Source organism: Sitophilus oryzae, unplaced genomic scaffold (assembly GCF_002938485.1).
Source record: "Sitophilus oryzae breed Bouriz unplaced genomic scaffold, Soryzae_2.0 scaffold_706_pilon_pilon, whole genome shotgun sequence".
Classification (NCBI taxonomy): domain Eukaryota; kingdom Metazoa; phylum Arthropoda; class Insecta; order Coleoptera; family Curculionidae; genus Sitophilus; species Sitophilus oryzae.
The window spans coordinates 53,893-67,208 of record NW_022147314.1 but is presented as its reverse complement, the minus strand read 5'-3'; the positions used below and the strand labels follow the sequence as shown (position 1 = coordinate 67,208).

General features: G+C 32.4%; 1 protein-coding gene across 1 annotated transcript in view; it reads right to left on the bottom strand.

Moving 5' to 3' along the window:
• Positions 1 to 13,316, bottom strand: part of LOC115888298 (tetraspanin-11) — a 46,612-nt gene that overhangs the window by 7,549 nt on the left and 25,747 nt on the right. The window contains exon 3 of the mRNA XM_030907976.1: positions 3,412 to 3,594. Coding sequence (XP_030763836.1) covers positions 3,412 to 3,594 — 183 coding nt within the window. The remainder of the gene's footprint in view (positions 1 to 3,411; positions 3,595 to 13,316) is intronic.

The window sequence follows — 13,316 nt, the reverse complement described above, 5'->3', positions numbered from 1 at the left end:
AGCTATTATAGTATATCCTCTAGTATTTTAACCCTCGGTATTTTTCTATTTTTTTACTTTATTCGATAGAAAATAACACTCTGAACAGAATGACATATAATATGTCAACTTTTGACATTTTCGCAGATGGTTGCGGTTCGTAATGAAAATTTGACTCGAAATACCAAGAGTATCAAAATATTCGAAAAAAAATGCTTTTTGCAAATATGCTAATGAGCCACCTTCGTTCCATTTAAAGAAATTGAGATATGATTAAAAATACGATTTGAGCTAAGTGACCAGATTGATTTCTAACTGACCAGGACAAGACACTAAAAACATTAGACGATCAAATATATTTTTCCGAGGCTCCTTAATTAAGAATTAGTGTTTTTAACATAGCCATGGCACTCTAGATTGAATTTTAAAATAGGATTTTTTATTAAGCGAGAATTTCAAAAGTTGACATATGATAAGTAATTCTGTTCGGAATATAATTTTCAGGTCCATCAAGTTTGCCCCCCGTACTAGCGGAAATTCAAAAAGAGATATACCACTATTTTGCACACCTTTTGCACACCATAAATGATATTTTGCACACTTACCTAAGAGAAACTAGAGCCGTTTTTTAAACAGGGGGCAAACTTCCCCCCCATTTGTTACGAAATTGATTTATTTCTATGTACATCGATTCGGCTAATTTTGCACAATTTTGCACACATATTTTTAAATTTTGCACACCCTCCTGACGAAAGTTATAAGGGGTTGAAAATTTGAAAATCCCCCATCTGTAACTAAATTGAATTTTGGTTATATCAAACGAATGGGCTAATTTTGCACAATTTTGCACACCTATTTTAGAATTTTGCACACCTTCCTGACAAAAGTTATAAGGGTTTGAATATTTGAAATCCCCCCCCCACCATCTGCCACAAAATTGAATTGTGTTTATATCAAACGAGTCGACTAATTTTGCACAATTTTGCACACCTGTTTTTGAATTTTGCACATTCTTCTGACTAAAGTTACGCGGGTTAGAAAAATTGGAAATTTCCCCCCCATCTGCTACGAAATTGAATTTCGTTTATATCAAACGAATCGGCTAATTTTACACAATTTTGCACACGGATTTTAGAATTTTGCACACCTTCCTGACGAAAGTTATGAGGGTTTGAAAATTTGCGATTTCCCCCCCATCTGCTACGAAATTGAATTTTGTTTATATCAAACGAATCGGCTAATTTTGCACACCTACTTTAGAATTTTTCACACCTTCCTCACGAAAGTTATGAGGGTTTGAAAATTTGCAATTTCTCCCCCATCTGGTACGAAATTGACTTTTGTTATCTCAAACGAATCGGCTAATTTTGCACAGCTACTTTCGAATTTTGCACACTCTCCTGACAAAAGCTATAAGGGTTTGAATATTTGAAATTTGTCCCATTGTGTGTGAATTGTCCCATTTAAAAAACATAAGTATGAGTCATATTTGAAAATGATGAGATCTCGACGTGGAAAACTGTACGGAATCCAGACTTCACCTTTTCGATAAGTATAGGATAACCGAGATATGAGGGTTGTCGAAAAATGCAAAATTTTCAAATTTGCCAGGTATTTCACAGGAAGTAAGAGGGCTAAGACAAATCTGTGTGTAGAATCTTTAGTTTCATAAATGTTCTTCTATGCAAGCTATAAATTATTGAAAAGGTGAAATCAAGTTCCGTGCAGTTTTCCACGTCGCTGAGATCTCATCATTTTCGAAATATGACTCATACTTATGTATTTTTAAATGGGACATTTCACACACAATGGGACAAATTTCAAATATTCAAACTCTTATAACTTTTGTCAGGAGAGTGTGCAAAATTCTAAAATAGTTGTGCAAAATTGTGCAAAATTAGCCGATTCGTTTCATATACACAAAATTCAATTTCCTGACAGATAGGAGGGAAATTGCAAATTTTCAAACCTTCATAACTTTAATCAGGATGGTGTGCAAAATTCAAAAACAGGTGTGCAAAATTGTGCAAAATTAGCCGATTCGTTTGATATACACAAAATTCAATTTCGTGACAGATGGGGGGGAAATTGCAAATTTTCAAACTTTCATAACTTTAATCAGGATGGTGTGCAAAATTCAAAAACCGGTGTGAAAAATTGTGCAAAATTAGCCGATTCGTTTGATATAAACAAAATTCAATTTAATCACAGATGGGGGGGAAATTTCAAATTTTCAACCGCTTATAACTTTCGTCAGAAAGGTGTGCAAAATTCAAAAACAGGTGTGCAAAATTGTGCAAAATTAGCCGAATCCATGTACATAGAAATAAATCAATTTCGTAACAAATGGGGGGGAACGGTCAAGTTTGCCCCCCGTTTAAAAAACGGCCCTTAGGTAAGTGTGCAAAATATCATTTATGGTGTGCAAAATTGTGCAAAATTGTGCAAAATGTGTGCAAAATAGTGGTATATTTATTTTTGAATTTCCTCTAATACGGGGGGCAAACTTGACCGACCTGTAATTTTCTATCGAATAAAGTAAAAAAATACCGAGGGTGCCATTTAAAAATCAAAAGTTGTAGTCATTTCCGGTGAAACATGAACTGACCAAAAACAATTGAATACGTCAATCAATGCTACTTTATGTCATATAATATACTAACAAACCAGTGAGCCACTTTTGAGACGCACCCGGTATATATCTTGATAATATGGCAAGATAGTTATTACATTAAATTTACAAGAAAGAAAATCCAGAAAAAATCCGGTGGTTCTCAAAATTTTAACAAAATATCATATTTTTTTGGAAATTTTCAAAGTAAAATAATTCCGTTATTTTGGACTTATTTGAAAAACGGTAAAGGGAAAATAATATGTTTCTTTTTACCGAGATCTATCACATTTCTATGAGATCTACCAGTTATACCACCCCTTAAAATATTTTCACTTATTTCTGGGACACCCTGTATAACATAAAGGATGTTTTGAAAAAAAAAATTACCAATCGGTATATGAAAATTTTAGATGTTTAGGACTTAAAAACTTCATATATTCATATGAAGTTTTTTTCTTAGAATATGTCCAAGAATCACCTCTTAAATAGTAGCATATCATTAAGGAACACCCTGAATAATATACAAATTATTGCTAGTTCTTCAATTTTCTCACTGGCACCCGAACACCTATTTTAGTATAGATGTATAATACCACATTTTCTGTCATTTTTGTATCATCTTCCTTGCCTTGTTGGACAGATTTTAGTAAAGATACAACCAGTAGGATTAATGTATTTTTCCATACGAATTATGATTGTGTCATCGTATAAATATAACACTTCATCAAAAAGCTTTTTGATTACATGGTATGTATATCAAATAAAACAACAACAGAACTGCAGGTAATTAATTTGCAAGTCTTTCAAACTATACTTACTGTCGTTTGAGCTAAATCTATTGCAGCCGTAAATTGATCCTGTCCACTGACACCGTAGTTTCTCTGGAGGCTTTTTACCATAGCATCGCCGTCTACACCCAAACCCATACATTGGGGCCACAACCAAGTAACTGCGTAAATGGCACATTCGCCAATCAGGACTGCCATCACCAACAAAAAGTACTGAAAAGAAATAAATTTATTGTGAAAAAAGAAAAAAAAAATGGAATTTATTTGGTTTCATCTTCTCTTGATTCTACTCTTGGGTGTCAATCTCATTTGCGGTCTACCTCTATTTTGTTTTGAATGAACAAGTTTCGAACAAGTTTTGAACCGCAAGAATTAAGCTGTTTTTTCTCTCGTCTATTAATTCATCGGCATTTCACGTAAGAAAATAAATCATCAGCTTGCGTTCATATGAGATGTTGTACCAATAAGTACAGTAGCCATATTCAGAACATTTCAAAATCAAGGGGTCTTAGATTTTGATACTTGTTCCTTGCTTTTAGGGACTTGCAACAAGAGTAGTTCTCCATAAAATCAACTCCAAAAAATATTCAGAAAACAACACCTTGCTTTTGAAAAAATGCCTTTTCTTATTATACAAAAAACAATGTTTTAATGTAATTTAACCACAGTATCACAGCTATATAACGAAACATTTTGTCTCGTTTTGAAAACTACCTAATAGTGATTAGGGTTGAGAACCGGGAAATCCCGGTCTCGAAAGTACCGGAAATTCCCGGTTCTTTTGAGCCATCAAAGAACCGGTATTCGGCACTCAAAATTCCGGTACTTTCGGACTCATAATCGGAAAAATTCCAAAAAATTATTTTTAGTTAAGTGCTGAGAATATTTCATACTTTCTAGCGGTGGAAATCAAAGTCTTCTAAATTAGTTAACTAAATACTTCTCTGAAATTAACACTAATTATAAAGAAATTAAAAACAGAAAAATAGAAAAAACAGAATATTTAGAAGAGATGAGGAGGGCACACACTTTATACGCATCAGAAGAAGAAGAATATATCTATTTCCAAAAAAATATTTTTTTCTCGAATTTTAAACTACACCATTTAAAAATATTTTCTACTCAATATGAAAATAATTACAACCTTCCTAAGGCCAACTGCCTGTAAACGCCATTAAAAAATAAAAAAGAATACGCAGACCGAGGGGTGTCTCACTTGGGCAGAAAATGTACATGTACTGCCAAAATATCATTCTACCGTCAAGCGACTGCCAATGCCTGCGAAGAAGACTGCCTATGACTGCCATGTAATTATTATAGGCGACTGCCGTAAGACTGCCAATGACTGCCAGCGACTGTCAAGAAAATGTACATGTAATTCCAATAGTGAGACACCCCTCGACGCAGACCTAGTAAATTACGTCTAGGGCTTGACCTCGCCAAAATTATAATCAAGTGTAAGGCTTTTTTAAATTTAGGTGTTGGTTTATGTTGTTTGATGTAAATTTTAAGTTACCTGTTTTTACCTGTTAATATTTGTTTTATTCGCTTGCACTCATATAAGTTTGTGATCATGTTTGGTTTTCTCATGAGTTTTCTCATGACTGATTACTTAATGAAATTTGATATTATTTTCATTAAAAAAAAATAATTTTTAGCGATTTTACTTTTTTTTAAACCACGTCTTGCTTGCTGATTGACGAACTGCATGATCATAGAACAAAAATTAGCTAGTTCCTAATATATACCGAAAAAACCCGGAAATTTCGGTTCCTTAAAGGCGTGGTACCGAAATTTCCGGTTCCGAAAAACAGCTCCGGTTCCGGAAAACCTAATAGTGATGAGCGAATACAAAACCAAAACAAAGAGTCTTTTAGTTTTGGCCTTTTCATTTTTAAGACCTCTACCGGGTGCGTCTCAAAAATGGCTCACCGCTATAATTTTTTTATTTTTTGAGACAAAAAAAAACGAGATTTGGTGTGGAAGCAGTGCAAGTATATGACATAAATTAGGATTGATTGAAGTATTCAATTGTTTTTGGTCACTTCAAGTAAAAAAATATCGAGGGTGGAATTTAAAAATCAAAAGTTGTAGTTATTTCCGGTGAAACAGGAAGTGACCGATAACAATTGAATACGTCAATCAATCCCAATTTATGTCATATTTTACTAACATACCAAATCTCGTTTTTTTAACTGAAAAAATAAAAAAGTTATAGGAGGTGAGCCACTTTTGAGACGCACCCGGTATACCTCCGTTAATATTTTTTTTAACCTACAGATTTCTTTTTTACCGTCTTTTTTTGCCAGTTTTAGGAGTAGCTGCTATTGCGTCTCAATTCTTCTATGTCCTTTCAATAAACCTTTGTATTAAAAATATTTAACAAATAAAAACTTCATAATGATACAAATAACTAATAAACCGCACGTAATATCACTTTAAAAATTTATTACATTTTTTCAATTTACAGTGCTTAAGTACTGCTAGGCTTAGGCTTTAGGTAATTAATAAGGAAAATATAGAATTCATATGTAAGTCACAAGTTTACATAAGACACAAGTTTCTACTTTCTTCTTTATAATTAGTTTTTGTGTCGTCTGATAGCAGAGTACCTACAACCACTTTTATGAATATTAGAACTATACGTTCGGATTTGAATTTCTCATATTTTTCTATTTAATTATACACAGTTTAGTTATCACCTATGTGTAAAAGGTGAGACCATTTAACACACACAATGCAAACGTTGCAGGCCTTAATTGGAAAGATTAGATGGCGAAATACGCGAAATGTAGGCGGAACATTTAATTGCAATGCAGGAAATCTTATGGTAAAAACAATGCTTCCGTAAAAAACTGTTGGTTGTCACAAAAAGCTGCGATTTTCCCTCGAATTTCACGCCGAATCATGTGGAACGCATTATGTAAATCAATCTCACACATAAGGCAGGATATGTTGTAACATTAAGAAAGCGATAACTAATTTTTGTTTGCTCGAGAAACATCTTACATCTCTCGTTCTTCTTTAAATACGAATATAAAGTAGGAATTCTTCCAAATGTTTATGACTTATGTGTGTGTGTGTGTGTTTAAATTTACTTTACCCATAACAAATATAAACCAAGAACTCTTCTACGGCGCTGCATAGATAAATGAGTCAAAAAGAGGGCAAATCAACGTGGTAGAATTTCTTGGTATAATGATGAGCTGAAACGTATGCGTGACCATTTAAAATTTCTAACAGAATTAAAAAACAATTATAATTTCCCGGAAATCAATACTGAATTAAGGTCTTTTAGGAAAAAATACAAAGCAAAAATTACTTTTTGCAAAAAACGAGCAAACTAGAAATATATTAAAGACGCTGACAATATGGTGAAGGCTACATGGGATATAATAAATTCATACAGAGGTCCTATAAAATATACTGTGAGTACGAATGTTAGCGCAAATGATTTTAACGATTTTTTTGTGAATATAACCGAAAATATTGTAAAGTCTCTGAGCGTAGAAAATCGCACAGCGCTTGACTATATAACAAAATTTTCTAATAAACCTTTAAATCTAAATTTTTCCTTTAGAGAGGTAACTTTCATAGAAACTCGAAACGTCGTAAATTCGTTAAAAAATAAGCATAGTAAAGATATTTATAACATGACCATTCCACTAGTTAAAAAAGTAATAAATTTATTAATATATCCTCTAACTAAATTATTCAATAGATGTATAAGAGACGGTACGTATCCCAGTTGTTTAAAAAATTTCCAAAATAATAAATTTATTAATATATCCTCTAACTAAATTATTCAATAGATGTATAAGAGACGGTACGTATCCCAGTTGTTTAAAATTTCCAAAATCGTACCAGTATTAAAAAAGGTGATCCTGAAAGTGTGAATAATTATAGACCTATAGCTTTAATACCCACACTTTCAAAAAATTTTGAATATTTATTGAAACACCAGTTAACACATTACTTTGAATCTAATAACTTGTTCATAGAGAATCAGTTTGGGTTTCGTAAAGGAAAATCTAAAACAATGGCTTGCATTCGTTTGATGGAAGATATAATTGAGGGTTTTAAGAGCGGTAACTATGTTGGTTCGATCTTCTGTGACCTTACCAAGGCCTTTGATTGTGTTGATTATACTTTTACAGAAAATTTCATATTGTGGAGTAAATAATTTGAGTTCGAAATTATTGGCTGATTATCTTGTAAACCAATCTCAACAAACATTAGCCAACGGTACGCTCTCTGATGTGAGTGTTGTAAAATATGGGGTACCGCAAGGTTCAGTATTAGGACCCTTATTGTTTTTAATTTACATTAATGATTTACCCGTGGCTACACTTCAGAATAATGATTTTGTTTGCCGATGACACTACTATCTTATGTGCTCGGAAATTCCCTGAAGAAATTCAAACTGATTTTGAATCGAATTTGCTAAATGTTGGTGATTGGTTTCAGGCAAACCGATTATGCCTGAATGACACTAAAACAGAAAGAGTTATTTTTTCTCTTAAAACAAAATATAAGATAGATTTCTGCAGTGTCCGATTTCTGGGAATAAAATTTGACACAAAACTGAGTTTTGAATGTCACATAGACTATGTGGCAGGGAAGGTTTGTATGAGCATGTATGCATTTCGGCGATTGGCTAAGTGTGTGGAGAGTGATGTGTTAGTAGCTGCCTATTATGCTCTCATTCACTCGGTGCTTACTTATGGAATACTTGTTTGGGGTCACTCAGCTCATGCTGACAGACTGTTTGGACTGCAAAGAAAAGCATTGAGAATTTTGTCAAATTTAAGTTATCAAGCAGATACAAAAAACGCCTACAGAAGACTGGGAATACTGACACTTCCATGTTGCTATATCCTCCAGTGTCTTTTATTTGTGAAGGATAACCTAAAACTATATGCTACGCATGATGAACAACACAATTATGCAACAAGAAACAGAATGAATATAAAGCCTGTTCATTTGCGCCTCGGAAGATCTTGGAACTCCAGCCTTCATTATGCTCCTGCATGCTTTAATAAATTATCTCAAAATGTCAGAAATTTACCAAGACATCAATTTAAGGGTTATAGCGTGGTTATAGGTCAAAACATTTACATTGTGCTTATTTTAGTGTTACTGATTTTTTAGAAAGCAGTGAAGGGTTATAGCGTGGTTATAGGTTAAAACATTTACATTGTGTATGTATTGTTTTTGTGTGTACTTTAAATTACTGTTAGATAATTATTGTGCTTATTTTATAATTTTGCATTTTACAAAATATGACTTTGTGTAAGGATACTTGTATCTATTAACATGCAATAAATGATTTGATTTGATTTGATAGATAAATGACCAAAAAGTTACATCTCTCTCTGCAATCGTTCCTCATAGCAGAGGGTCGTGACTTCTAGTGGAGTGTCCAGAGACTTTTACCTCGGAATTCACTTACTGTGACTGTATTAATGTGAAACCTTCTGTATTGTGTTTTATAGATAAAATACTAAAATGTTTACCCATTTTTTTTCGTTGTTTTTAATTTTTTATTTTAGTAATTTTAGTAAATTCTTAATTATTTCCTTTTTAATATTTTGATTTTTTTAATTTTTTTTCTAAGTAAATTTATTGAAATAAATAAATCTAATGCATATTATGCACCTATTCTGCTTATATTTGACTCATTGAAATTTTGATTAAAATCGAATTATACAGGGTGGCGTGTCATATGCGACACGGTTTTTGCAAGGAGTACAAAAGTTTGTATTGAAGTAAAATTTTCTGAGCTTATGCAAGTCAATTTAAAGTATTTTCTAAAATTATGTAAAGTTCTACAGGGTGTCCCCAAAAAAAGTTACACATCAAAGTTATGTTTTTTGTATTTTTTGTAATGGAACACCCTATATATTAATTTATTTTTGGATTCTAGTAAAAAAATAAAGGTTTGTTTCATTAGAAAATTAAGACAGGGTGTCCCCAAAAAAAGTTACACATCAAAGTTATGTTTTTTGTATTTTTTGTAATGGAACACCCTATATATTAATTTATTTTTGGATTCTAGTAAAAAAATAAAGGTTTGTTTCATTAGAAAATTATATAACTAAAATGTATAGTTTTTGAAATACATTCACCGGCACGAAAAATGGGCACCTTAAAACTTTCGTGTATTTTAAAGGTTAATATATTTTATTCTAATGGGCCGATTTTGATGATTTTTTAAGCAGTGTGTTGCCAAATTATTTGACTTCTTAGTATCTTTTTCTAAATTAAAAGTGAAACTCCCCATCTGTTAATTATATGAGGGAAAACAAAATGTTGATATTTTTGATAAAAGTTTGAAACACCCTGTGAAATATGTTAAAACAGCAAGAAATTTAAAAATTATTTTATCATCTAGATACATCCTTTCTCGATGGTTTGTTTTTTGGTTCATCTCATTAGCTATATTTTTGTTGGAAATATTCGGTTTTAAAGAAGGCAGGAAAGATTAACATTTCTCGTAATTTTTACATTAAGACCATGTCTTTGCTTTTGGGCCTAGTCAACACATCTAGTATGTTCTGGTCCCGAAGCAGGCCTTCTTGACATAAGATTTGCTTCATTTAATCTTCTTCTTGTAGTCCGTTAGTTAATATGTACGGTTTTTAAGTGCAATTCATTATCAATTTGAAAAGCTGACAAACGGCGGTTTCTTAGCGATACACTTACAATAAGTCGATCGTCTCGATTAGAAGTTCTCATATGAAGGTTCCTGGACGTCTATATTGACGTCCTCATGGACGTGGTCATAAATAAAGACCATTTAATATACTCTATGGTATTAAGGTATTTTTAAAACCAAAATTTTATAGCAAATTCACTAAACTCGAATAAATAAATGATATATATTTGACTCACCCTGTATATCTATAAAAATATTTTTGAAATGTGAACTACCATTAAACATATATTTTGTAAAAGGTTTGGAGTGAAAATCTCAAATAGGAATCCTGATACAGAGCTTTTCCGGAAAAAGGAGCAATCTTGTATGTATGCATTTGTATATGTGTGTATTTATTTAAATACTAAAGTGAAAGCAACGAATTTAAATAAGTAAACTTTGTAATATATCTTATTAACAATACAATGCAAAAAGTTTTATAAAAATCCGTTCACAGTAAATGAATCCGAGGTTTGTATGTCATAAGGGCTTAAAGCACTCCACTATTCTAGGAAAATACTTTTTGTTTTATAAGATATTTCCAGGCTAATCTGTCTTCAGCTCGATGGATAGCTGAGTGTAGGGGTAGACCCGTTGTTTGTCTTACTTGATCGACCCATCTTGTTGGGGACCGACCTCTACATCTTTTTCCTTGGACATAACCAGTTATAATAATTTTTTCCATGTTGTTGGCAGGTTTTCAAGCAATGTGTCCAATGTCCAAAGTACTCGAGGATGCGTTTCAGACAGATTGCCGACAGTCGGGTGCTTATATTGAGCTCATTAATTATTAATAGATTAGTTCTTCTAGCTGTCCAGTGTATTCTCAGCATACGTCTGTAGCACCACATTTCATCATAAAAAGTTACAAACATGATTAAAAAAAACAGTGGCTGATCAAAAAATCTCTAGAATAACGGAGAAATTCACGAGGGCAGAGGCACGCAAAAAGGTTCATAATAGAACACAGATACAGGGTTGTTCACCACCGAGTTCACCACATACGACACACGATTGGATTTTCACAAATTGTAAGTTTTGGGTTCGTTGAAGGACTATTTGAGCCAACAATTTAAAAATAATTTTACAAGATACAGAGTGTCCGCCTAAATAGAAGGTGGTGCCTCCCATACGCCGCGGAGGCTCCAAGGAGAACGACAGTTTGTATTGAAATGAAATTTTGTGAGCATATGTAGGTTAATTCAGAGCACTTTTTAAAAATATAGAGAGTTTTACAGGGTGTTTCCAAAAAAAGTTACATATCAAAGTTGTGTTTTTTTGTAATGGAACACCCTCTATATTAATTGATTTTCGGATTCTGGGAGAAAAATAAAGGTGAGTTTTATAAGAGAAGTATATGACTAAAATATAAGGTTTTTGGCATATTTAACATTTTCTAGAAATAAAGAACAATTTTTAAATTACAATAAAAGCTACCTAAATTGGAATTTACCCGATATAGCCTAATATGTAGTTAAACTAACTATTGTACTTTGTATCAAATTTAAACTTGATCCAAAAAGTTATACAGTGTGAGACAAAATTAATATTGAACACTAGTCACCTTTAAAAGTATGTTACTCTTTTATTTGAAATGGAACACCCAGACACCTAGTATATTATTCCGGTATTCAATGGAGAATTCACGTCTCTTCAAAATACTATTGGTTACCTACCCCTCAAACAAAGATTTTCCTATATATATTCATTTACATGATTTGATCTGAGTAGATCTTTATTATTTGATAAAATCTAGGTGGCTGGTGATATGTCTGACGTTAGTTCAACATAGCTGTCTAAGTAGTCTAACTTTAACAACTAGTTATCATTTTGTGTCAGTTAAAACAAAATTTTTTTTTAGAAATTTGCCGAAAATGTAAACTTATCGTACATTAGAGAGAATTAATTAAATGCTCCTGATTTTATCTAGTCTGTTTTTTTTATGGGGATATGTTAAAGACAGTGTTTACAAAACTCAACCAACTATTGTCACAACATGAGAGAAATTATTGTAGCTGCTTTTCGAGGTAGAACTCCACATATGCTTTTTAAAATGAAAAGATCCCTTTGAAAATACAATCACTGTATGCAGTTAACAGGAAAGGAGGGATTTTTAGCATTTGATTTCATTTAGCTGATTTTTGTCACATAATTTTAGGTTTATACCTACCTAGTTTTAATTCTGTAATAATTAAAATATGTTTTAAACGTGTATCTTTTCATTACTGTTGAGTATTTTACTCCACAATCTTTAATTTTTGTTAAATTAACAAAAGGTATATCACACAGCCACCCTAGAGTTTTTCAAATAAAAAGATCTACTGACGCATAATCATAAAAATTAAAATATCTAGGAAAATCTTTGTCTGAGGGATAGACAACCTTAAGTAATATTTTGAAGATATATAAATTCCCCATTGAACACCGAAAAAATATACTGGGTGTTTGGTTTGGTTAAAATTTAAAATAAAGGAGTTACTTGCATTTAAAAGTGACTAATGTTCCATATTAATTTTGTCTCACCCTGTATGACTATTCGGGTCAAATTTCAATTTGGTTTAACATACAATGGTTACTGTAATTAAATATCAGGCTATACAAAATCAACTAAAATTTAGGTAGCTGTTAGCGAAATTTAAAATTTACTCTTCATTTTCACAATATGAGAAATATGTCAGAATTCTTATGGTACGTTTAGACTTGAGCACGCACGAGCTGAGCGTGCGCGCACGGCATTCGTTCGCGCTCTCGGCTCCGTTCAAATTAAACACTTATTTTTCGACGAATGAAGTAATCCATTTGTGCGCGCACAGCAGAGTTGTGTTGGCGAAGATAATGGACGACCAAGAAATAGTCGAGGCTGCAATCATTGTTATTACAGCTTAATTATTAAAAAGGAGAAAAATCGAAAACATCGTCGCTGGTGGCAAACCCAAATTTTTAGAAATCGATATAATTTACTGCAACAACTTGAAGAATGACCAGAGCCGACTTTGAATATTTACAAAATTTAATAACACCGATAATTACGAACAAAAGATACAAATTTTAGAATACCAATTTCATTAATATCGACATATTCAATATTCATTTTATTTACAAGATTGAAACGCATGGTGTGAACCCGGCCGTCGAAGTATTGTAGGTGTTACCTAACGGAGGGAGATACCTATAGGCGCCTCGGAAGTTTTTTGTAGAAGTACTAATCGATCACCGCATGAGTAACGTTCTACGTTGT